This window comes from Physcomitrium patens, chromosome 26, assembly GCF_059467195.1.
Source record: "Physcomitrium patens ecotype Gransden chromosome 26, ASM5946719v1, whole genome shotgun sequence".
In the NCBI taxonomy this organism is placed as follows: domain Eukaryota; kingdom Viridiplantae; phylum Streptophyta; class Bryopsida; order Funariales; family Funariaceae; genus Physcomitrium; species Physcomitrium patens.
In genome coordinates, this window is record NC_143435.1 from 2,959,254 (window position 1) to 2,986,503 (window position 27,250).

A 27,250-nucleotide genomic window follows, 5' to 3' on the forward strand; every position below is an offset into this window, starting at 1 on the left:
ATAATGACACGTGGTTTGTATAGCAAATATAGTACTCCTTTACAATTACCAAATGAGTCGAGGTTGAAAAGAATCCATTAAGTAATTGCGGAGCTATGACCAATCTAATATGGAGTAGTTTTGAAACAATTTTTTGAGTGTGGTGTCTAATTTTTGGATTCTATTAATTATTCAACATTATAACATTCTATCATCATCAAATTTACTATGACAATATTATTACTAATCCAATGACATCATTAATGCTTACTAGCATCTATAAAAATACTATTTTTAATCACAATTTCTAGATACAAATATATTCGAAATTATCACATTCTAAGACCTTCTAAAATCTTCTACAAATTTCTAGAACCTTCTAGATACTTGTAGAATCTTCGAAAATCTTTTAGAAAGTTCCATACACTTATAGAAGTCTCTTTAGACTTCTTGAAGCTTTTTTAGATTTCTAAAAACTTCTATAGAAAATACCATAGACTTTTGTAACTTTAATTATAGTATAAATAGGAGTCTTTGGAACCACTTTTGCTATCAATTTCATTCTTTGTCTTTAATCTTGACATATTTCTTTGTCACATATTTGTGTCCTTAACAATTCCTTGAACAACTATGAGATCCATTCTCCACTCTCTCTAAGATAACATCATCTTTGTTCTTTTTCATTCTCAGAAGTCTTATGGCCAATTTGCTTGTGAACTTGGGTGTAGTAAAATTACTATCTCTAAAAACCTTAAGAATATTATCAGTAATCTTGTGTCAATCCAAACCATTGAAAATATTCTAAGAAATGGAATATGAAAACCATGGTAAAGAAGAAAAAGCCACTACTATCTACCCGCCATCGAAAACAACACTTTGATTTTACTTTGAAGTACAAGGAATAGACTATGGAAGATTGGAAGATGGTTATTTGGTCAGATGAGACAAAAATCAATAGATTTGGGTCATATGGCAAAAAGTGGGTGTGGAAACAAAAGAATCAGTCCTCACTTCACAAAAAGATCCAAAAAATAGTCAAGCATGGGGGTAGAAATATAATGGTATGGAGTTGTATGAGATAGAATGAAATTGGAAAGATGGCAGAGGTTGAGGGGAGTATGAATGCCAAGCAATTTGTAGAAATTCTTGAAAAAAACCTATTCCTTAGCATTGAAGAATTTGGCATTTCTGAAGATGAGGTGATTTTTTAGCAAAATAACGACCTCAAGCATAACTCAAAAGTAGCATAGAAGTGGTTTGATCATCATGGGATTAAAGTAATGGATTGGCTTGCTCAATCTCTAGATCTTAATCCCATTGAACATCTTTGGAAGCACTTTAAATGCCAGCTCAATATCTAGAAGTTAAAACCAAAGGAAGTTTGGGAATTATGCAAAAGAATAGGTGCAAAATGAAATAATATTGAATCAATTTTGTACCAAAAGTTAATAGAAAATATGCCTAAGAGGTTGGAAGCAATTATCAAGGCCAAAGGAGGTCCTACAAAGCACTGATATGTAATTAGATACCACATTCAAAAAAATGTTTCAATATTATTCTAAATTAGATTGATCATAGTTCCCCAATTACTTGATGGATTTTTTTCAATCTGAACTCATTTGGTAGCTGTAAAAGAATAATTTATTTGCTATACAAACTAGGTGTCATTATTCACTATAATTTATGTGTAATACACCATTCTTTCAAAAATATGTCAATATTGAAATAATTTTTTGAGTCACTATATATAAAAGATATATTTGATAGATGCATTCTTGATTTCTTAGAAGCTTCATAGATACGTATTTGACTTTAGACGTGTTTGTAGTTGATTGATATGTTAGAAACTTGGCCAACAAATTAGCCACGTATTGCATATGTTAGTAGCTTGTAGAACAAGCTAATTACATGGCAAATATATATATAAAACATGTCTTGTAAATTAGATATGTTGTCATGTGGTAATACAATTATATAGTGAAAAATAAAAATATGGATGTTATTATAAAAGAACCTAATAAAAAGATGTAGTAGAAAAATAAGAATAAATAATAGAAAAGTAATAAAAAGTTTATTTTTAATATTATTTTTTATAGAGGGAACTTCTATTCACTTTATAGAGGCATAAATGAGCTAAATCAAAATAAATGAGCTAAGAAATTGATATAAGCATATTTAGAAGAGAGTTAATAATATGTTAAAGCAAAAATTACCTCAAATTATCAAAAATTCATTCTAAAGAAGACTAATTGTCAAGTTAGGTTGAAATCATATCATGAGGCACAAAACTACTTATCTACGGCAATTCTAGGGTTTTTTTAGCAAATCAAAGAGTAGGATTTGATAGAGATTTAAGTTTTTTTTTTGTTTTTTTTTGTTTGTTTGTTTTTTTTGTTTTTTTTGTTTTTTTTAAAGAATTGGTTTCATGTCATTTGAATTTATACTCAGGTTTTGAAGGATTTTCAAAATTAGTGATGTACTTGTTGGATTTAGATTTTTAAAAAGAGCCAAAATCAAGGTTTTGTGAGTTTCATAGGATGTTTATGGATGAAAATTTGATAATTTGTTGTTGTACTTGTCATAAATGTGTATGAGAAATTTGAAGCCAATCGATGAGTTAAATTGATGCACATGAGGATTTTCAGGATTATAGTCTTGAAAATAGGAATTTAGAGTATTTGTGAGTATTTTTAAGATATTAGTCAAAACTACATACCTACGGCGACTCTAGGGTTCTTTAGATTGAAATACAATTTTACTCAAAGATAGTTAGCTTGATTTTCAATAATTGCAAAAAGTTTGAAATAAATTGAATGGTAAAATTAAGAGAATTTGGTTTGAGAATATCAACATAAAAGTTGGAGAAGAAGGCTAGCCAATCCTTGAGCAAAGTTTTGGAATTATTGTCTATTTGATATAATCAATCTTCTTAAAATTTTTTAAGCTTCTTTCTAATGTAGTTATTGCATGGTATGCAAATTTTGATTCAAAATCAAAAGTTCAATCATTAGCTATTAAATTTCTTAATTTGTTGTAGGATTTATTTAGAGTTTATTTAAGATTTAGAATTTGATTAAAGTTTGATTAGGATTGATTTAGAGACTAGGATTTGATTAGGATTTCATAAAAATTTAGAATTTGTCTAGGATTTGGTTAGGATTTAGAATTTTGTTTGAATTTGATTAAGATTTGTCTAGATTTAATTAGAATTTGACTAGAATTTTATTAGAGTTTGTCTAGAATTTTATTAAAATTTTATTAAGATTGATTTAAGATTTTAGGTTTCATTAGGATTTGATTTAGAGTTTGATTAAGGTTTATTAGGATTTCAATTAGGATTTTATTAGGATTTGACCTAAGATTTGATTAAGGTTCATTAAGATTTCAATTAAGGTTCCAATTAGGATTTGATATTGGATATGATTAAAGTTCATTAATATTTGATTAAAATTTATTTAAAATTTATTTAAAATTTTTATTTTAATATTTTTTTAGGATTTTTTTTATTTTTTAAGGTTTATTTTTATATTTCTTTAGGATTTTTTTTAAAATATTTTTTCTTGACATTAATTTATGACTTCTTTATATTTATTTTGTAACTTCTTTTAAATTTAGTTTGAATTGATTAAATTTTAATTAGAATTATTAAAGATTATTTATAATTTATTTAAAACTCTAATAGACTTCGTAGGATTATTGTTGTATTTTTACTTATCTTCTACAACTAAGTGCTTGGTGCATTCTCAAGAAAGAATATACATAATACGACAATGTGTTTTGCAAGTTGGATACATATCAAAGGACCTGTAGAATGTTGCTACATAGCTCTTAGTTAGATAGTATATATGGAGGCAAAAGTGAAGCCTTCTTCATTTTTATTAATATCTTTCTTCTTCTTAAAATTAGTCTCAAGAATCTATATTCTTCTTATCTTTGATAATAGTTATTTTAGTCTTAATACTATAATATTTTTGGAGTGAATATTTATTCTTCTTGAATTACACAAGAGTGTTGTGAAATTTTTCTTGTTTTGATTCATGTTCTTGATACATTTAGATATATTAGACTCATGGATTTATATTTGATTACCAAAATTCTTGGCTAAATTAAGGAAAAAATTAAGATTATAAGATATCTAGTCTATTTGAAGGTTACACTTTTTTAGCTACAATAATCTTCAATTAAATTGATTAAAATGAGATCTAATTATATTAAATATTATTAAACTATTGTTATTTTTATTTGCTACATTCAAATAAACTATTTTATAGATAATGTCTCTAGAAGACAACAAACAATCATCTATGACTTCTACTTGCATGGATTTTTTCTTTTTTAACTAAAGCTATTTTTTATTTTTTTACAAAGACTTTGTCTTTAAAATAAGCTAAGGTTTTTGAATCTAATAAGATAAAGATTTTGTAATTTTCAAGCCCTAAATAAACTTCTATAGTAAAACAAGATGAGAGATCTAAGAAAAGAATATGACCTTTCTTAGGTATTATGTAAGATTTCAACCACACATTCCCTATTGTTAGTGGAGAAACTCGTTTTTTGACACATTGTCTTTTTTGGCAACTATACTCATGATTTTGTGATTATGTTGCTTCTTTGGAAAATATTGAGAAGTATGTTTAGATTCTCTACAATATAAGCACAATATTTCTTAACAACATCAAGTCTTTTCTTGCTCAATAAGAGGTTTGAAACATATTGTGTGAATTTGCATAGGTTCCAAATTTAATGAATAAGCTTTTGTAAGTTTAGAAGTTGTTACAATCACTTGACTTGTATCTCTCTAACCAAAATTTTATTCTTGATGTATTTCAAAGAATAAATTATTATATACAATGTCAAAAATAAGAACTCCAAGAAGATATATAAATAAGTGAAAAATGAATATAAAAAATGAAAAAAAAATATATATATATATATATATATATATATATATATATTTAATAAAAAATTAGAATAGCTAATATCAAAGACTAAAAAGTTAAAGACTCTTAAAACTAGATTGGAAATAAGAAAGGAATTGATAAGAAAGAAGAAGGCATCACTCTTACTTCTATATATGCTATCTACTTATGAGATATGTGGCAACGTTCTATAAGACCTACAATGTGTTGTTATATTTTGTGAAGTTTGCTTGAGAATATATGGTGAAAAAAAAAATATGAATGTTGTTATAGAAGCGCCTAGTAGAAAGATGTAGTAGAAAAACAAGGATAAATGATAGAGAGGTAATAAAAGATTTAGTCTTAATGCTACTTTTTAGAGAATAAGATTCTATTTACTTTGTAAAAACATAAATGCCTCAAATCAAAGTAAATGAGATAAGTAATTAATATAGACATATTTAGAAGAGAGTTACTAATAGGTTCAAGTAAAAATTACCTCAAATTACCAAATATTGATATCCAAAGAGGACCGGTGTCATGATGTAACACAATTAATAGGTGAAAGAGTGTCGAGATTATTATAATTTAGGAGATCTTAGTTCAAAGTATTAGAACAAATTATCATAAAAATATAGTTAATAGTCAAAAGTGTAGAAAAATTAAAAGGTATCAATACTGCCTTTTAGAAAGGTGACTTCTACTTACTTTGTAATACCATTAGTAAGGCAAATCAAAGTAGATTGGAAAAATAAATGATATATGCATCTTCAAAAGGAAGTTAAAAGTAAATTCTAGAAAAAAGTTACTTAGAAAAACTACATATTGATACCTGGAGAGGGCTAGTTATGAACAAGGGTCGAAATCAAACCCTGGGGCACAAAACCAAGTCTCGACGACGACTCCAGGATTCTTTTGGAGATCGAATAATAAGGTTTGATAGCAGACTAAATAGGCTTTCTATAAGTGTCAATTTTGGGTGATTTGAAGTTGATATGACTTTATAAAAGCTTTGCAAAGTCAAGGTTTGTTTCAGATGACTTGGGTTTTATGGAATAAAATAGGGTTTATGTTTTGGGTGATTTCAAGAGTTTTGTAATAGATCTACAAGTGAAATTTTGTGAGTTTATGGTTATAGTTCTGTGTAATATGTGTCGTGAATTTGAGCTTGATCTAATGGTTGAATTGAGGAATATTGAGGTTTAAGTTGGTCAAGATTTCAGAAAGTAGAATTTTAGGTCTAGTAGGGGATTTTGAAATTTCTTGCAATCTACTAGTTGGATTGGAGTAAAATTTATGTGAGAGGATATTAGACTTATTTTTCTATATATATGAGAATTTTGAGATCAATCGAACGGTGCAAAAGAGAGATATTGGCTTTGGAAGATTGGCATCAAGTTTGGAGAAGGAGGCCAGCCAATACCCGAACACATTTTTGAGGTTATCGTCAATTTGGTAACTTCGATCCTTTTGAATTTTTTTTTGCTTGTTTTCAACTTATTTTTTTAGAAGTGTGAAAAATTTGAGTTAAGATCAACGGTTTATTCATTAATTATTGAGGTTTAAATCTGTTGTAGGAATTACTAGGATTTGATTTAGGGTTTGGTTAGGGTTTGGTTTAGGATTTGATTGGGGTTTATTTCGGATTTAGGGTTTGATTAGGATTTGGTTTAGGATTTAGGGTTTAAATTAGGATTTGGTTAGGATTTGATTTAGGGTTTATGGTTTAGTTAGGATTTGATTTAGGGTTTAGGGTTTGGTTAGGGTTTGATTTAGGATTTAGGATTTGGATTAGGATTTGGTTTAGGGTTTAGGATTTAGATTAGGGTTTGATTTAGGATTGGGCTAGGATTTGGTTTAGGATTTGATTGAGATATGGTTTAAGGTTTGTTTAGGGTTTGATTCAAGGTTTAGGATTTTATTAGGATTTAAGATTCAATTAGTTTTGGCCTAAAGTTTGAATGAAGTTCAATAGGATTTTAACTAGAATTAAATTAAGATTGAATTGAGATGTATTTGAGTGATATTTGTGATCCTTCTAATATTTCTTTAAGAATTCTTATTGTTTGTTTGAAATTTTTTTGAGGTTTTTTTTGAATTTGATTAAGCTTGCTTAGCATTATTATGGTCTAATTAGAGCATAGCTAGTATTCTATTAGAATTAAGATTTTGTTATTGCAATTTACATTCTTCCTTCCACAGCTAAGTTCTCGGAGCATTCTTAAGCAAGACTTCACGTATCATGACACCGGTTGTCAACTTGGATCAAAATCAGATCCCAAGGCACAAAACTATGTACTTATGGCAATTCTAAGATTCTTTGATAGATTGAAGAGCAAGGTTTGAGAGCAGACTTGTAAAAACTTTTTTATGCATTATTTTTACATCAATTGAGTTAATACTCAATTTTGGAGAGATTTTTAAAATTAGTGATGTTCTTGGTTGGTTTAGATTTTGAAAAATAAAACTATGTTTATACATTTGAGGGTTTCTTAAGTTTTGTGGTATGTGTAAAAATAAATTTTGGATAAAGTGTTGGTGTACTAGTTATAAATGTGTGTGCAAATTTTGAAGTCAATTGAATAGTTAGATCAAAGTAAGTGAAGGTTTTTGTAGGTTGAGGTCTCCGAAATTGAAATTTGAAGGACAGTGAGTAATTTTAAGATCTTTAGCAATCTATTGATTGGATTGAAGTAATTTTTTTTGTGTACAAACTAGACTTGATTCTCTTCTACTTTCCATAGCAAGATGTCTGGTGCATTTTCAAGCAAGACTTCATGTAATATGACAATACTAAGCATTAGCTATAGAAGGTAAAATAAAATTTACAACAAGATGATCTTAATAATTCTAATAGAATCCTTAACAAATTCTAATTAAATTATGAAAATATTAATAATTTTTTAATTAAACTCTAAAAGAAGTCTTAAGAATTTACAATAAAAACATAAAGATATTATTAAATTAATCTACTTATATCTAATTCTATCTATTCATATTACCTAGATAACTATTAGGGTTAATATGTCTATGATATGCAATAGCTTGAATAATGAATTATTCCAATGAATTAGCTCTCAATATTATTAATAATATATCTTCAACATTATCTTTCAATCTATATTGAAATTGATAAATAAAGGCTTTGTCATTTTAATCTACATTGTAAGAAAGGTTTTGGAATTTTGAAACATATAAAGTAGTTAAACGTGATCTTTTTTGTAAAGATAGAACTTTGGTCTTTGTTATCTTTTCTTGATCATTTTCTTCAAACATAGTTGTATATGTTTCTAAGATTGAATTTAGATTGTAAAAGAATCATGAATCCTTTTCCATTTAAGGTGCAAATTAAAAGAGATCACTCTTAAAAAAAACAACATTTATGAATCCAACTTGAGTAAATCTATCAATGTATTAGAATCTAAGAAAGAACTTCACTTGTTGTAAAAATCTTCAAAACTTTGACCTTATTTTGTCAAACTTCTTTAGCACATTTATCCTTAGCTTTTGTATATTTGTAGAAATAAGGCTTTTTACATTCAATTATAAACTTAATCTACTTGCTTTTCTTAATTATATAACTTCTTGATATAGAGTCTAAATCTTATTGTTAACTTCTTTCATGGATACAAAAATAATATCTCTATAGTTTATATTAGAAATATGTGAGATTTGGCTCTAAAAGTATTGACAAGCTTGTAAAGATTTGCAATAGTTGCAAATCTATTCTCATTTCTACCATAAGTAGCATCTATAATTTTTTCTTTATAGACAATTCAAATAAACTCATAAGTCAAACTAGAGAATGGTAATCTGCAGCCTCTAATATCAAATGAAAATTTCTATAAAGAGAGGTAGTCTACTCTCTTTAAAGAAAAAAATTAGTATTTAAAAAACTAAAAATTAATTTAAAAGTAGATAGTCCACAACTTTCAAAATACAAGAGTAGAAGTGGATTAATTTACTTACTTCTCAAACAAAAATAGGATAAAAAGTTAGTACTTTTGTCAAATTGTCAAGTATATTAATTTCAAAGAACCAAATGATTAATAAATTTTAATGTTAATAAAAAAGACTAGAAAACCATTCAAAGATGGTATAATATTAAATTTGAATGGCGATTGCTAAAGACAAGAAGATTAGAAAGTCTTGAAATAAGACTAAAGATTGGAAAGGCATTGACAAGAGTGAAGAAGATTTTATTCTTGCCTCCATATATACTATCTAACTAAGAGTTATGTGAAAATGTTCTATAGGACATTCAACATGTGTTTAATTTGCAAGACATGTGATTTAACTTGCAAGGTAAGTTTCCTATATTTGTGCCACATTGTTAGCTTGTACCACGAGCTATCCGCATATGCGACACATAACTAATTTGTTAGCTAAATTTTTAATCTATCAATCAACTATAATTATGTATAAAGTCAAAAACACATCTATGAAGCTTTTAAGAAGCTTTGCCACAAAATAATATCAAATCTACCTACATTTATCTTCTACCTAATACTTCTTAACTGAGTAAATATATATTTCTATGACAAATAATTACTAAAGGTGTTAGTTGTATTTTTACATCCTTTGATGCATTTTGAATTTTAAATTTTTACTAGATTGCATATTAATAATTTTAAAGTCGAGGTATTTATTTCTAAATTTTATAAATATTTTAACAACCATCATATATTTTAGTTGATCATGCTTGATTATGGAAGAAAAAAAATAAAAGCTAAATATTCAATAAAAATTTTAAAAATACTATGATAATATATAAAATTTTAAAAATAAAAATTAATTTACTAAAAATTTGATTATATTTTGAAGAATAAATATTCTATAAATAGACTTAAATTCAATTAGTATTTACATAAAAACATATTGTATAAATTCATATAAAAGGTATTATTTGTGATTTAATTTAGCTAATATTTTCTTATATAAAATATAATTGATATTAAATGAATTGAATATAGCTACAATATTTATAAATAAAATCTAGAAAATAATTTCTATTAAATTTCTAAAAACTATAATTATTTTAGTTTTGTAAAAGACAATGTATTACTAATCATATTTTAAATAAGAAAACAACTTTTTTTGATATCAATTAAAAATATTATAATTTTTTATTTATATAATATATCAAAAATTATTTTTTAATAAAAAGAATAAAAAAATATTATTTTTATATAAAATTTATCTTTGTATGTAATATTTCTTCTTTACATTAAATGTGATTTTCATCTCTAATGATAAAGTTCCATTTAGTTTTCCATTTGATATAAAATATATTTACTTCCTATATTTAGCTGCACAAAGAAATGTGAATTTTGAAAAAAGAAGAATAGAAGTGGTTTTCCAAAGGCAATCAAGATGTTTCTATTAAAAATAAAAATAAAAATACATATCAATATTATATATCAAATAATTGTTGGGAGAAGGGTAGATTCTCAAGGCAAGGGGAATAATTTCCATTTATTTATTTATTTTATTGCATGCGCCCATTACCCATTGAAATGGGGCTTTTGTGTCCCATTGGAACTCTACACATCCACCCAGGAACATGCGATCTCCATTACAAGTAAAACCTGGTTTATTGCTAATAAAACCCTAATTGGGTTTGCCTACCATCTATCGGGGAACTTCACAAAATGGGGAACAGAATAATGGGCACAAGGGGGAGCACAACAAGATCAGTATACACACACATTCAGCCTCCAAATTAGTCTTTATGCCGGTTTGGATATCCTTTATCCTTTTTGACCCATTCAAACCCCATAAGAGCTGCCACTAACACTGTAAAGTGTGGAAAAGAAAAATAGTGTGTTGGGGGGGGGGGTTTACTGGTTCGCACGGGCTACGACGGGCGGGGGATACAAGGAGTGAATCTGCACAACGTCGCCAGACTCAGAGGATCAGACGCCCGACAGTGTGAACGCGGTAGTCGTGGAACTGGATAGGAAATAGACTCTCGTCGTCTCGTGTGAACGCCACACGCGGTGGCGAAGTGGTTTCACGCCCGACTCGGAGGCAAGGCGCGGGGCAAGTTGCAATGAAGCTTCATGTCCAATAGTATCCCCGCCCCCGTCCGCCTCGCTCTAGAGCGCGTGCCGATGAGGGTAACGCATCGCGAAGGGGGGAGACGAATAAGCAAGCACTGAGGAGGAAGGGGAGCAGAGAGAGATCACGATAGAATTAATAGGGTTGAGGTGGGGTGGTGTTTCGCCTCTTAGTTCGGAGGTGTGATCAATCCACAATTCCACAGTGCGGGGGGGGTTTTTGCGAAGGGGCACTTTGGGGAGGGTTGCGAGGGAGCGCCAGGCCAACACCACCACACTCAGATTCCAAGGGTGCAGCGAAATATACCCTCCCCTCCCCCCACCCCATACACACCTTCGCACCGGAATAAGCCAGCGGGCAAGACCGAGAAACTTCCTGGATCAGAATCCCGTGAAGGGCCAATTTCAGCAAGGGTGCTGCTGGCCTGACCCTTGCCAGGATTAGGACACGCAAGGATGCCCTGTATTGTTCCTTTTGTCCCTTGGCTTGCGCGCGCGAACCTTCGACCCCGTTTCGCGCAGTCCTCGATCGATCGTCATCATTCCAGGATTCGGATGGGGTTCGTTCTCAAGGGGGCTTCGAGGCGATCGGGCGGTAACCAGCGGATTCTCTGGAAGGTCAATGCTACGTCAAGGTCCACGGCTGCCTCGCGGGCGGACTTGCTGGGTGGTGATTGGATTGCGGCAATTGAACGTGCGCAGCTGAGGCTTTAGAGGATGGGGAGCCTTCCCAGCAAGTTTGGCAGGAAGGAAAGTTTGAGAACTCGGAGTTTGTGGCGGATGTGGAACCGGCAAGGTTGGAGAATATTGTCGCGGTCCCTAGTTTAATCTGCAGGTATGGACAAAACGTGCTTTTGAAACGACAGCTTGGCGGTGAATCCGTTTTCTATTTTTTACAGTCACTGGGAATATTTTAATTTTTAATTTTCAGTCGGATGATTACACCAATTGTTCTCTCTCAGTGACGCACTCACCTCGGTGTCGTCGTCGTGCAGTGATGAAATGAGAAAGATTTGAAATTGGAGTTGGTACCAAACCTCATGCATAAACATGAAGTCACGGGAGAGTTTTGACGCACAGTAAGAACCTGAACAGCTGGCGGAGTTTTTTTTCCCTTGACAGTTGAAATTGGTCCTTGTCCTTGTCAATTGGTTCTTTCTCTTACATTTACAAGAGAAAGAACACTAAGAATGATAAAATAACTTGAAGTATATTAATAAAAATGACTTGATTATATTGCAATAATAAGAGCTTTAAATATTGACTTGTGGAGAGTGGTTATAACTTCTTCATAACTACTTTGTAACTATCTAATAGTAATTTATTATTTACTAACATGTATTAATTAATCTAATATGTATTAGTGAATTTAACACCCCCCCTCTTTAACCATCATAGATTAAATTATATTTGAATTGTCAATGTTGATTAAATATTTTATGAAGTTGTTATGCTTGGGCTTTGGGAGTGACTTTGTCATTATATCTCCCTTTGTATCATTTGTAAGTAAAAATTTCAAGATAACTTCATTTGTCTTTACTTTTTCTTGAATGTAATGATACTTGATATCAATATGTTTTGTGCAATCATAGAAACTTAGATTTTGTGTCATCACAATACATGATTGATTATCATAATAAATTATACTTGGTAAAGTTACTTAATGTTTGATTTTTTTGAAAAGAGTTTGAAGCCAGATTAATTCTTTTAAAGATGTTGTTATTGCAATGTATTCTACTTTTGTACTTGATTGTGCTACCACAACTTGTTTTTTAGAATACCAACTCAAATGAAATGAGTTGAGATAAAACAAATATCTAGAAGTAGATTTTCAAGCATTTAAATCTTTCATATAATCCACATGACTCCAACCATAAAGTTGAGGTAGAGATGTGGAAGAACTTGAATGAGATAGTCCAAAATTTTGAGTTTTTTTTTAAATAACATAATATGGGCTTTAAAGTTGTCCAATATATTAGATTAGGCTTAGCCATAAATTGTGCTATATGATGTACAACAAAAGCTAAGTCATACCTAGTACAAGTGACAAGGTATTATAGACTTTCAATAATGTGTGCATATAGAATAGATACCATAAATTCAATGGTTCTCCTCCCCCTTCTTTGAGGTTAGGACCTTGAAAAAAGTGAATACTAGCCTCAAAAAGAGTAGAAATGGCATAGCAATTGTTCATAAAAAAAAGATTTAATGTATTCAATACATATTTGACTTGAGAGAGAATTAGAATGTAGATAGTACAATTATGACGAATTTGAATACCTAAGATGTATTCAATTTTGTTGCTATTTATCATAGAGAAATAAGAAGAGAAGAGTTTTTTAATCAAAATGAAATAAGATAAATCATTTGAGATTAAAACTATATCATCAATGTAAAATGCAAAGTAAATAATAAATATAGATAATCATTTATAATAAACATTAATATCAAATACATTTTAAAAATCTATTAGTAATAACAAAGTCATTAAAGATATCATTTCATGATTTAGGCCAAGCAAGCTTATGCTACATTAGAGCTATTATAGAACTATGTTGCAATAAGGCTATTGCTAGCTATGAAATTGCCTTTGCAATAGAAAATTGATAGTCATTGTCATGTCTATTACCGCATTAGAGTTAAACAATGCAAATAAAGAATGGTTGGAGGTCAGAGTGTTCATTTGATACCATGAATTCAATAATAGGAATGTTGCAAGAGACTCATTAGTTTGTAGAGAGTTGTTGGTATTCTAATGGGATCACAAGTTTAATGCTTGATGTTATCCATAATAGATACGTAAAACTCTAGTAGTGTAGCTCTGGCAAATGCCAAGATTGTAATGAAAAGGACACTCAAACGTGCAGTCAAGTTATTATATTAAATCAACATAATTGAACTTGGCAAGATAGTTACTTATAATCAAGGCAAGTTGGCACATTTGTTGTTTAGCAAATGTGGTGCAATAATTGTGACTTACAATTGATCTTGATTGCATTAGTAAAAAAAACTACAACAAGCCATGGCCTTATCAGGGCAAAGTTGCTCCTCCAAGGCGAGGGACTATGAGGCCTAAAGTTGTTACTTTGAATCTTAGCAAATGTTGAAGGAATATAGTTTGGCCATTGGTTGGTGAGTATAAAATTGTCAATAAGTATTGGTAGCAATTGTCTTATATGTTAGGTGAAGATAGTATTAATAAAACTCCTTCATCTAAGGAATATAGATTATCATGTTTGGAGATTGAAAAATAATTAATTTCACTAGTCTAAGATGATTTATTATTAATTACATATGTATTATTTGTAAACTTAAATTTTATGTGTCGAATTTTAGTTATTTGAGATACTAATAATATTTTTTTCTAATCTTAGAATATATAAAATTTCTAAAATTTATATATGTTAATTAGGTTTAAGGTATAAGTTGACAAATCTAATGTCTTGAGCAATATGTAAACTATTATCTCTTAATAAAATAAATTTTGGTAGAATTAGTGGAGTATAATTGTTGAAAAGGTGTTTCAAAGGAGACATGTGGATGTTGGCTTCAAAATCTAAATACCACAATTGATCAAAAATATCAATGGATATTGCCATAAATAGGTATAATGGTGCCTCAACAACATAAAAACTTGCAGATTTTGATTTTTTTATTTAATCTCTTTGTTTCTTGTGACATTTTTGGAATTTATGTCTTTGCTTCTTATAATAATAATAATAATAAATAATATTTTTGATTGGTTGATTGAAATGTGAAGAAAAGGTTGGTTTAAAATAATGTTGTTGAGAGGAGGCATCATTCAATCTTAGAATGTTTGTGGATTTATTATGCTTAACAAATTTTTCTTTTACATAAATGCACTTGTTTTTGAATTGTCACATTTTGAACAATTAATAGTTGTTTGTTGTAAGATATTAGATATTAATGTTGAAATTTTTAAGTCATTAATTCCAACTTAGGTGGTAATAAATACACTACATGAATCAAGTAAAGCATCTATTAATAAATTTACTCATTTTGATTCAATGAAAATACAATCAGCATTGGCAGTTTCCTCAAGGATATATTCCTAATTTTCAATGAATACATAAACATCTTCATTTATGTCCATTGTTAAGTTGCAAAGCTTCTTATGGAAATGTATCCAAGAAGCTTGATTTTATTGTTTGTATAAATGCTTGATATGATCCCAAATTGCCTTTGATGTAGGTAGTTTGTTTAATGTTATGAATTATTTACATCCACAATAGAAAAGTATATCTATATGAGCTTTTACTTACTTCAAACTCCAAGCATGATATTACATTGAGTTGCTTGCATCAGATATAGCTTCAATGCCATTAACCACTTTCCATAATTCCACTTGACTCAAAAGAGCCTCCAAGTACAATAATTATTTGCAAACAATGAAGATATTAATGGAGAGTGAGAAGTGTTATGAGAAGACATAGTAGGTAGAGTTTTTCACTTACACTAAAGAGAATGAAGGAAAATTAGTACTTTGATATCACACAAGAGAAAGAACACTAAGAATGAGAAAATAATAAATAAAATATATTAATAAAAATAATTGGATTACATTGGAATAATAAGAGCCTTATATATTGTCATGTGGAGAGAAGTAGTTATAACTTCTTCATAACTACTTTGTAACTACCTAATAGTAATTCTATATTTACTAACATGTATTAATTAATCTAACAGGTATTAGTAATTCTAGCAGAAGCATTTAGATACGCCACCACGTGCTAATGCATGTCGCTTTGGGACACCTCTACAGTGTATAATATACGCCATTGTGTAGATTTCATGTGCCGTACTTTGCGGGTGAAGGGATGGTGGGATGCTTGGATTCGAAGCAGCCAGGATGCATCACAAGTTTCCGCATGGTGGGAAAGCGATCACTATACCCCTTGTGCTCCTTTCTCAAAGCATGCCTCCGGAAGATTGGGCTCGCAGGAGGAAATCCGGAACCTGCATCGTGTCTAATCTACCTCAGTTGCAGATAGATCCCCAAGCTTATCTTTGCTCGCATGTGACCCCCAATCGGCGTGTTTTCGATATCAGTTTCATTGCCATGCCTTGCCCGATGATGAGAGCGTCGTGATAGATTGCTGCAGTCCAGGGGGGTGGAGCTAGCGATAAGCACTGCGTCCTTGTTTCTGGGCCTTCTCAGCCTGAGAATCCGGGAGAATCGCGTTGGAAGGGAAAAATTACACTATGATCGGTTCCGTTGATGAAAGATAGCAAGGAGGTGAAGACGTAAGTATGATTGTTGCGAGTAGAGGTAGGTAGAGAACGGAGGGGTAAGAAAGTATGTTCGAGACCTCACGGTTTGTTTCTTTTTGGGGATCAGTTTGAGTCTTCGGGAGAATTTGTGTGGTTTCGTAGTCATATCTGGATCCTGCGAGAGAAGTGGGAGATTAGAGGACCAGGAGTTACATGTTGCGGCGGGTTCTTACGTGTTGAGAATTTGTTAAGCGGCTGCGGCCTGGTTGTTTAGAAAAAAAAGGCCGAGTTTCCGGCTATGGTGGCGGTGACGGTGGATTCCATGCTGGGTTTGCACTTTACTAACTGGTTTCCTCCTTTCAGAGTTCATTGCTCAGCCGATTCAGGAGCATAGGTTTACGATTTGTTGAGGAGGTTGTTGCAACGACGGTTATGCTTTAAAGGCTTGCTAGTGGAAGTAGTTCTATTGAAGTTTCAAGGTAGAACAGAAGAAATTAATTGTTGTATGGGAGACTGAATTGAGCGTCTGCCAAACGATAGGACCAACGTAGGAAGGGGTCAAGCTATTGGAAAAGCTGAAGCTAGCATTTTCAATGCGACATCTACAGTTGCTCTGGCTAGATTCTGGAATTTAAATGGTTCTTTCGCCGCTTCAAATCGAGCAAACAGGCAAGTGCACGATTGCCGCATATAATACCTGGTTACCGACGTTCTGGCGAAGTTTCTTGTCCCCTTCTTTCCTCTTTCTTCTGTCCCATGCCAAACTCTCAATGCCTTCTCAAATGACACCGTCGCTCACAACTCTATCTGCGCACCAACGAGGTGGCAGCAACATGAGTCCCCGGGCGTCGCCAGGATTCCCCCAAACTCTTGCGTCGCCGGATACACGTATGCCTTTTATCTCACAGGGCTTTGCGGCATCTTCATCAATTCCAGGAGCTCTAGCTTGCGGTAGCCAGCCAGGGGGAGAAGCCAATCAACATCAACAGCTAAGGTTCTCTTCTACGGGAGCATCAGGATCATCGTCCTCCTCATGGCAAACACAGTCCCCATATGGTCAATATCAAGGCACCACCCCGAGCATGAGCACACAGATGTCACGCATTCATCACGAATCGGGACACGGGAACTTGGCAGGGGGCGAGCAAACGGCGTCCTCGTCGTCGTTCCAGATGCCTTACAACATCTCCACATCGTTCTCACAGCAGTGGCGGAGCACTAGTGGACAGTGGGATTGCACAGGCTCCCCGCAGTCGGGTGAGCATTGGCCAGTAGGTGGGATGACGACCGGGGTGTTGAGCGGACCAGGCGGGGGGAGCAGACCAGCGCATGCGCATCTTAGTGTTCTTGTGCCGCCGAACAGAAGCGGGATCAGTCTGGATTCTCCACGGGGTGGGATGCATCCGCCGGGGGCTGGAGATAGTGGAGGATTTTCCATGGAGTCTGGACCGCAAATGCCATTCCCTAAGCTGGGGTCTGGGAGAGAGGCTAGATCCGCGACTCAGTTGAGGCAGTATCCATCTGAAGCAGGGCTTTTGATTACTCCTAAGACAGATGGAGCAGGTGCTATTCTTTGCGATCCGTTACAGGTTTGTTGAACTCTCAACTTGAAACATCTCCTGTTCTTTTCTCTTTTTTTTTTTTTTTTTTTTTTTTTTTTTGTGTTTGGATATTATCACCTGATCGGGTTCAAGACTTGGCTTTTATCTAGCACCTGGAGATTGATAATTGAGAGTGTTCGTCCTGATGTAAGGAAAATCTTTCAAGGTTTACATTGGCTTGGCAGCATATTTGCATTATGTCCTCTCTACGGAGAAGGCAGTGTCGCCTCGTGTGATTAAGCCATAATTTGCGCTGCAGTGTCTGGTGGTCGGCATCTTTATCCACGACTGATGGTTGTATGGAGAATCACAGTTTTTGGATTCATGCTGGATACGGTTTTTGGCAATGTTAATAAGTGTTAGCTTCGTCATTCGATGGCAGGATGCATGTGGAATCTATGGTTATACAAAGCCACTATTCCAGGGAATCTGTGGATTCTTGCCTAGGTTTTACAAGTGTAGGCCTCTATCATGCTTATTGCATTGCATTGCATTGCATGTATCGAAACAAGTGGCTTAGAATCCTTCGATCGTTACTGCAGGCTTTATTGGATGGCTCTTCGGAGCAGCGTTTACCCCACAGCGGTGAGTGCACCTCCTCGCCGACAGGAGAGGCATCATCAAACCTCCCTGAATGGGAAAAGAATTGGATGGAAAACTTTCCAGACTCGTACAATGAGGGCAGATCCCTAGATCCTAACAATGCACGAGTAAGCCTTTGCTGTTTTCACGATTGTCTGGAATGTACATCAATTTCCTCGTTTGTGAGATCCTGATTTCTGTCCAGTTATAGGAATCTTGCTGCTACGCAATTTCAACGTCCAACTACAACTTTTGGAAGCTCCCTGATGTTTTAGACTCTTCTTACTACAGGGATTTCAGCAGCCAGAAAAGTTCTACTTAGTGGCGCCTCCTCAACCCATTGCCATGAGAGACCCGGGTACCGAGCAGCAACAGCCAGGTGTGCGAAGTGCTTGGTTTGCCTGCCTCGGATTCCTTTACTGCCGAAGTTATCAGATATTTGTTTTTTTACTTTTGGGCCTGGTTAATAGTTGATGTGGAATCTGAACTCGGTATCGGGTTGGCTTACTGTAGGGACTGCTTCAGGGAGCAGTCCGGTACCTCCAGCAGCTTTTTCATCAGCTGCAGAGCACGTCAAAACACGCCTTCGATGGACTCCAGAACTTCACGAGAAATTTGTGGACGCTGTTGCGCAGTTGGGCGGCCCTGAACGTACGCAGCTAGTTTTTCTCTTATCATGCTTCTTGTTTTCCAAAAGATAAATCCACAACATTGTTGTCGTTCTTCGTCCTTTTATTTTTCTTCTTCTTCTTTTTCAATGTGTTTGTCGTTTTTGCAACACATGCAGGCGCAACACCAAAAGCAGTACTGCGGGTAATGGGAGTTGAAGGGATCACTATCTACCATGTCAAGAGTCATTTGCAGGTCAGTGACGTGGGTATTATTCTCAGTGCCAAGTTCTTGTGGGTTTTCCGTTGTTTACTCGACCTTCATTTTTCACCCATCCTGTCGTTCGCATTCTATTCTAACCAGGCATCTACTGTGGTTTCTGTAGTTAGCTCTGGTAACCTAGATCGAAGTTATGGTATGTAGATCAGCATGTTAGGTTTTGGGTGAATAGTTTGTTGCGTTATTTCTGCTGAGCTATTGAAGGTGCACCTTTGCACTGCTTGCCTCTGACAATTAGTGTCAATCTTGGGATGGTTTTGTTGTTTCATGCAGAAGTATAGGCTTATTCCCGAAGTTTCTTCCGAAGGTACAAGCTTGTATACTCTGACTTGTGATGTTCTTCTAAATCCAGCGATTAACAGTGCTTGCAAGATGTTGTGTTTTAGTAAGATCCTTGCTGATATTATTTATCAGACCTCGCTTCGCTCTGCGATCTGGTCTCAGTATTCCCGATTACGGATTTCTGGTGTGCAGATTCTAGGAATGATCGAAGACGGAATGACAGTTCTCTGAGCCCGATGGATATACATTCGTAAGTTTTCAAGGGGCCTGTATTCTTAGGGGTGCTAATGCTAGTGTTCTATCAATGTGGCACTGAGCTTTAGAAAAACTCGTCATTGTAGTATGTCGACTATGGATCATCTGATGAATGAATTTGAAGATTGATCCAATGTTTTAAAGACGATGGAGCCCTATCTGACTCTTGGCCGTTGCCGATTATTTTTGCAGGAGCCTTCAAATGACACAAGCCTTGCAGATGCAAATGGAGGTGCAGAAGCGGCTTCATGAGCAATTGGAGGTGCGGAGCCTCCGCCATTTAGTTACTTCATTGATACCGCCAGTTTCACACTCATCAAACATTCTTACTCGCTTTAAAGCCAACTTTGTTCGTTCTCGCAAACTAGATTCTTACGAAACTTTCGCGTGTCTACACAGATCCAACGAGAACTTCAATTGCGAATCGAGGCTCAGGGACAAAGTTTGAAGATGATGCTTGAAGCTCAGGCAAAAGCTAGTGGAGTTTTCGGTGTTCGCAGTGACCGTGCCGGCAAGGAGCTCATCCCTCCCGCGACTGACGCGATTGCTGACCGAGATTTTCCAACGCAATCCTCTCCAGCACCTGAGAGTGCTGCAGCTGGCGCACGCACGAGCTCTCCTGGTTACGAGCAGTCCACAAAACGAGCTCGGGTGGAGGTCCCCAACTTGGTTATCGTTCCGCAAGAGCCTTACAGGTCAGAAGCGTACAGACATCAAGGCAATAACAAGATGGGGCTTCTTCATGATCGCTCCTCTTCCGCTTGGAATTCCTCAAGCTCGTTGCAGGGAAGCTTACCGTCCCGGTTGGGTAGATCCAGCTCCACTGATCAGGTTGAAGGTGCATTGGCCATGTCCGCCGTGAGTGATGGAGGTGGTGGAACGCCACAACGGCACACTGCCTCCCAAGGTTGCATGCCACAGCAACCCGGGAACATGACGTCGAAATCGTTGCAAGCCTCTGTGTGATCTGTACATTGGTGTCCACACAACCTTGAAATTGTTCTCTGAAAAAAAAAGTCCTTGAGTTGGATTGTTGGTAGTCGCAAAGGTTTAACTCTTGCCTATTTGATCTGTCGAACGACTTTACGCTGAACGAAGTGGGCACGTTTCTTCTCGGTGGGCAAGCTCCACGACTGCCTTGATCTTTAGTGGCAAGTTCTCAAGGCAGCGTATGACGTTGGGCAATTGATCTTCTGTTTAGATATCCAGAACAAGAAACAGTGAAGTCGCCGATTTGTTGGTTAAATCCCTGCTGCAGGGTGTTTATACATTTGTTTTCGGTCACATGCTCAGGTATCGAGATCTCCCAGCACTTGGTTTGATCAGGTGGTTTACGCAGCCGTAGGTTTTATCCGAGGACAAAAAAAATACATGGTTGAGAAGTAGATGAAGTTAAGGCAAAGTGGTTCCTTAGGAGCACGCTGCGCAGGGTTATCAACGTGGAACGTTCAAACCCGTTCTATCTCCACTATACCAAGCGGAAAGTGAGGTTGCGTGGTCGCTTGCCAGAATTAGTGGTCTCCTCTCCAGCACCTGTGCAATCCAGCCCTGCGGAAGACTCCATGTTTGTATTGGACAGGCCATTCACACGCCGCCTCTGACCTTTATTCGGCGCCCCAAGTCCGCTCCATGATTTCCCTACTGGAGTCACAGATGGCCGCAGCACAGCCCATATGAAGTTATAATGGGGATTGTAGCGCATTCCACATGATCTAGTAGTGACATCATTCTTCAACGACACCGATGTGTTTTGAGGGTCTGGTCTGTGTTGTGTAAGTAGAGCTACTACATCCCTCACAACTGCAGCATTGTTGTGAGCGATTGTGGAATTGGTTGAGATGAGGACCGTTGTTGGCGCTCAATATGAAGGAAACTGTTTTCAAAGTCCCTCGCGGGATAGAAATCTGTTGTTTATTAAAAGTTCCCAAATTTAAGTGTGAATGGTTGTTTCTTCCATGTGAGAGGGTCGGTGATTGTTGCAAATGTCAAAGTCCAGTTGAGGTGATGCTCCATCCTATCGGTGACGACACCAATAGACGCAGAGAGCTTCGCCACATAGGTAAGTTTTTTCGGAATAACCAAATTACTCGGCGCAAGAGACAACTGAGCGCCATGAGCGCGTCGCAGTAACGGATGGTGGTTAATAATTGAGTGCTTCGCCAGTTGTCCTGTGACAAGCCACCATTAATAGCCACTCTTCTCTTCACATGTATACGCCACTTAGTGGATAATTGATCAAACCTCATGAATGGGATCACTTTCAGCGAATAGTACTATCTTTAGGAAATGAGCTTAGCGTTCCAGGGCTTTCGCATCCGTTTGACTCGAGGCTCTTGCATTCTCTGTGCAGTAAATAATGGTTTGGAGAAGAGCGCCGAGTAGTAACGTTTTACATGGAAATTTGTGGCCAAAACTGGACAGTGAGATACTCGGAGACCGTTTTCATAACAATCTGGGATGCGGTGTCCAGAACAGAACTTGAAACAGGAAAAAAAAGGTTCCAATTAGGCTCTTGGCAGTAAAGAGCGTCTGTATCTATTGACAGTCAACATTCAACCCAATGCTAACGAAGCAGTAGGCAAACATTTCCACAATCAATGCGACGGGAATACCCCAGTTGTTTTAAAAAAGAAAAGAAAACACTAAGCACAAATTGATTGATACGAAGATGGTTTTATGTGGGGTTTGTACCTCTTTTTTAGGAGCAGCTGCTCCTGTCGCTCGAGATTGCACAATTTATCCACCTCTCACTTTCATCTTCACCACCTGTGCCAGCATACAACGGTTTGCACTGGCAGCATTAAATTGAAATCTGCATTTCTTCAATAATGCCTTTCCAGCGGGACATGGGTGCAGATAAGTAATACTCATAGTTATTAAGCTCGTAATTCCTGAATGTGATTTCAGCTCCCCATTAACTCATGCAGAAGGGATATGAGTAAATGTTCTGAGAGCTATCAACTTGTGTCACCCTGATTGCCAACGCCACGGAGCTATTTGCATGTCCACCAGTTTTAGTCCACGACTGACTGTGTCCAATTGCTGCTTGAAGATGACTGCCCTGCAAATCACTGTACATCAGGGATCATATAGACCTCGTATGGAGAGTAAATAGAGGCAATCCACAACAGACGGCTAAGCTTTTTCAACATCTTTCTTTGATCCTTATTAGCTTCTCAAAAGTGGAAGGTCCATTAGTTGAAGGTCCATGAATAGAAGGCGCATCTTTTCTGCCTGCAGTTGTGTGGTGTATGCTCAAGTTTAAGTCCAGCGCTGATCAATTCATCATTCCAACCACAGATTTGGATCAGTCCCCAGCAGGTACGTAGATTGGTGCACGTCTAGTTTCTTACAGGGGAGCATGCATACAACTCATTTAGCATTCAATGGATGCATATTATTTCGTCGGCATTAAATAGCCCTGGTTCCAATGTTCCTTGATAAAGAGCGTCTTTGAGAGAGGTCAATCATGTGATTCTACTCGCTGGTATCCGAGTGGGTGAAAACTATTTAAGCTCCGCAAGGAGGCGTTAGAGTAGCAGAAGCTGATGCACCGACTGTACAACGAGTGCCCTTCCCCTCCCTTAGCTCCCACATCACTGTCACTAGCTTCCATTGTGTCTGGTGATCTCTAATGCTTTTTCTAGGCTCAGAGGTTTTGATCCAAATCGAACCATCATCGGTCTTCTGAGATCCACAATTTCAGACCTCTAGTAATATTTACATCAATAGCAATTGGTAGAATATAAATCAGGCCTAAGGGCCAAGCTTGACTCACTGCATTGTCTTCAAGAAGTTATGGCGCTATCATCAAGAGCTGCCTTGATGATACGCAGCTTTTTGGTGCTTCTGAGCTCAGTCGCAGTTCTGGGAACGAGGAGAGCTGGATTCTTTAACAACACAAAGATACCAGATAATTACCGGCAGTATACAGCGGGGGTGGTGATCTTCGGAGACTCCACAGTGGATGTCGGCAACAACAACCATCTAGTCACCGTGGTGAAGAGCAACTTCAAGCCGTATGGCAGGTCGTTTCAAGGGGGCAAATCCACTGGCCGGTTCTGCGATGGGAAGATAACCAGTGATAGGATCAGTAAGTCACTTCCATCTGATAAAAAATGGCCGGGTCGTTTGAATTATTAGGAGTAGGAACTTTGTGAAGTGTTGGAACACTATACTGATTGAAACTTGTCTGGTATGGGTGCGACCCTGAAGCCGAGATAATCGGCTACCCATACGGGCTACCATACTTGTCGCCGGAAGCTCACGGCCCCGCCATTCTCACTGGCATCAACTTCGCATCCTCGGCATCCGGCTGGTACGATGGCACGGCACGAAACTTCGTAAGTCTACGCCTCATACCAGTCTCTTGATGACTGGTTGTTCTCTTCTGATCAATGCACACTTACATTTTGGAAATTGCAATTGGGTGACAGAAGGTCGATGTGAGGGATTGTGGTGATAGCAGATAGCCTCGTGTGGAGGTCGGTGATTATAAACACTGGTGATGGAGTTGTGCAGAATGTGAAAGGGTTGACGGATCAGTTCGTGTGGTACAAGAACTGGAAGGCCGAGGTGCTGTCGTTGGTTGGTCCGGAGAAGGGGAACTTTATCATTAGCACCTCGCTGTACATCTTCAGCACAGGTGCCAATGACTGGGTTAACAATTACTACTTGAACCCGGTTCTGATGAAGAAATACAACACAGATGAGTACATCACTTTTCTAATCGGCCTTGCCCGTGGTTACATTCAGGTACAGCCTCTCACCACTATATGGTAAAGTCTGCAGTTGATTTCATGAACTGTTTTGTGCGGATATCATTCGGAGAGATAGACTAACTGTGTTTTGTGAATGTATGACTGAATGGATCCGATGAATCAATAACTAGGAGCTCTACGATTTGGGTGGCCGCAACATTGCGGTGCTGGGTCTACCGCCTTTGGGGTGCCTGCCCTCGCAGATCACCCTCCACGGCAAAGGGAACCAAGGTTGCGTCGAGGACTACAACGCCGTTTCGCGTAAATTCAATGACCAGTTAAAAAATGTTATAAACAATGAATTGAAGCCGAAGTTCAGTGGAGGCCGTCTCATATACATCGACATCTACACAACGCTCTACGCGATAAGGACAAACTCGAGCGCATATGGTATGGAACAAGCTTGACCCGCCATTGCTTTGCTGGACAGCTCTGTTCGGTCAAATCGGTTAGAATACAAATCACTGCTTGTACACGAATCGATTTCATGGGCAACTATTTGCAGTTGATATTATCAGCTCATTTCATCTGCGCAGGAATTACTGAGGTCAGAACCGGATGCTGCGGCACTGGTGTGATCGAGACGGCAATTGCGTGCAACCAAGCCTCGATAGGCACTTGCGAAGATGCTAATTCATATCTGTGGTGGGATAGTTTCCATCCTACCGAGCATGCGTATAACATTCTGGCGGATGATTTGTTCAACCAGGCTGAGGCGACTCTCAGGGGTCCAGCACATCCTTGAATTGGAAAACAAAATAGAGCTCCTCTGAATTCTATTTTCAATCGAAATAACCACATAATAGTCGGCGACTTGCCGACCCAGATAAGTAACGCCATATCCATCTATGGCAGCTGGAACTTCTGCATAGGGTAGGCTCCGAAGTTCTAACAGCTCGTAGATATGAGAAATTACAGTTGTCAGTACATGTAATAAGCATAATCTTATGCTGTCCGTTGGTAGCGCGCGAAACAGATTAAGAGAATTTTGATCTACTTAATGCCCAGAGAATAGGAGAATTAAGTCGACGGACAATCCGTGCTCTTTGAAGGTGGCAGCAAAGACTGTGGGTAAATCAATTTTTTTACCATGAAAGCGACTGGAATAAGAGCACCAGCAACTGGTTGAAAAAGTTCAAAATCGAAAAATATCATGATTCATTGCAAAGGTTTCAGCTGGTACCATTTGAATGTGACGTATATTATGACTTCACATGTATCTCCTTATGACCCTGAATCGAACCCGACCCAAACCTCGACACATAAATGTGTCACAAAGCTGCCAGGATTGTCAGGAGGAGCATTCCTCTCGGGCCACAAAAACTCGAAGTTGGTAAACTCCAACTCTGCTCACAAAAGCAGAAGCTCGGCGTGGCTTCTATATGTATGCTGACAATGTTAGACACTTTCATTGCAACGAAGGCTGGTTCCTACCCTGGAACGTAACTCAGTAATATGAACTCTAAACTGAAACTATGGATATTAAACTGAAAGATCAAGACGATAATCTGTCAGGGCGAAGTGTTTGCATCTAAAAACGACTGATCACAGTGGATTAAAAAAATCAAACCAAGTACCCTTGCTGCAGATTGTTATGAACCAAGTTATTTGGCTGAACTTTTGATGAGTAATTAAAAGCATGCATCTGGATCAATTCGGGGAACTTCGTTATAAGGACGATAAGCGGAAGTCCAGATGTCTCGGAAGATTCAGAAGTTGCTGACACCACAATTCAATGCATACAATGCCAAAAGAACTTCAGAACCGCTGAGATTCCAGGGTAAGTCGTGCGGGTTAATCTGCAATGATTTTAACACAATGATGCAATAGCATTGAACTTTACATTTGGGTACTTTGTGACGCTGCCGCCTTCCGCTTATCGTCTCTCTGGATGCTGATCCAGATCCCCGATGAAGAAAAAATATGGATGTATGTATGTATGTATGTATGTATGTATGTGTGTGTATGTGTGTATGCACTTTCGTCATTTTAGATTAGCAAGTTTCTGAAGTTTGAGTGTTCATCATGGTTCCAGAGACTGATAACAATACTTTAATGCTTCATTATATTTCTTTTTGTTCGGTATCTAGCAATTCAAGCTAGTTGCCTCTCGGGTACTAGATCTATTGATGACCTTCGATCGAAGTTCATCTGAAGATAGATACTGAATCCACCACGACTCACTGAAGAGGCTAGTAGGTACCCAGCATCTCCACATGTGCAGAGAGTGCTATTGTTCAGATAGCAAACGGCCAACCCCTTCCGATTCTGGGAAAAGGGACAGTTTACTTGCCTCTTCCAAATGGGGAATGTAATTTTGAATGATTAGCACGTTAGGGGGAAAATAAAAAACTAGTTTTGGTAGACCACATTAATGTCACTTTACGTTATCCTGAATTCTCCTTCTCAAAATGCCTAATCATAACCAGAACCATAGCACCAAAAATCATTGTGGTTGCAACCTTGGATGCAAATAGGATTTCCTCGATGTGGGGCTCATGGACAACCCACCTTTGAATTTTAACGTCTCCCTTTATACCTAAATTGCTGCTTAGAAATATTCCCCTGTCCTTGATATTTAACACAAACTAGTAACCAAGTCTGGCATAGTCGATTTGGTCATGTGAGCCACCTATGACAAGCATCTTGAGTACAGGAAAAGACACCGAAGGAATCACTCTCATTGAGCTTGCATATTTTATAAAGTTGTGTGC

General features: G+C 36.4%; 2 protein-coding genes and 2 long non-coding RNA genes across 5 annotated transcripts; 3 read left to right on the plus strand and 1 right to left on the minus strand.

The window, feature by feature from the left end:
• The first annotated feature begins 10,339 nt into the window (after nt 1-10,339).
• On the plus strand, nt 10,340-12,184 carry LOC149986183 (uncharacterized). Its single transcript, XR_016501174.1, has 2 exons — nt 10,340-11,771; nt 11,932-12,184. It is a non-coding gene; the product is annotated as an uncharacterized LOC149986183 (long non-coding RNA).
• A 1,462-nt stretch (nt 12,185-13,646) lies between these two features.
• Nucleotides 13,647-15,861, minus strand: LOC141044979 (uncharacterized). Of its 2 annotated transcripts, none has more exons than XR_016501175.1 (2): nt 13,917-15,861; nt 13,647-13,743 (listed from the first exon to the last, which is right to left on the minus strand). It is a non-coding gene; the product is annotated as an uncharacterized LOC141044979 (long non-coding RNA). The 2 variants fall into 2 exon arrangements; XR_012216826.2 differs by having other exon boundaries at nt 13,647-13,757.
• LOC112277984 (uncharacterized) lies at nt 15,843-21,717 on the plus strand. Its single transcript, XM_024510928.3, has 9 exons — nt 15,843-17,757; nt 18,312-18,479; nt 18,643-18,730; nt 18,865-19,002; nt 19,139-19,215; nt 19,513-19,546; nt 19,714-19,771; nt 19,969-20,038; nt 20,176-21,717. The coding sequence occupies exons 1-9, from the start codon at nt 16,804-16,806 to the stop codon at nt 20,740-20,742; spliced, it is 2,154 nt and encodes a 717-aa protein (XP_024366696.1). The 5' UTR covers nt 15,843-16,803; the 3' UTR covers nt 20,743-21,717.
• A 274-nt stretch (nt 21,718-21,991) lies between these two features.
• Nucleotides 21,992-25,706, plus strand: LOC112277846 (GDSL esterase/lipase At5g22810). The gene is made up of 5 exons (XM_024510633.3): nt 21,992-23,869; nt 23,992-24,119; nt 24,298-24,531; nt 24,668-24,926; nt 25,073-25,706. Exons 1-5 carry the CDS (start codon nt 23,575-23,577, stop codon nt 25,279-25,281), a joined length of 1,125 nt encoding a protein of 374 aa, XP_024366401.2. The 5' UTR covers nt 21,992-23,574; the 3' UTR covers nt 25,282-25,706.
• Nucleotides 25,707-27,250: the final 1,544 nt, after the last annotated feature.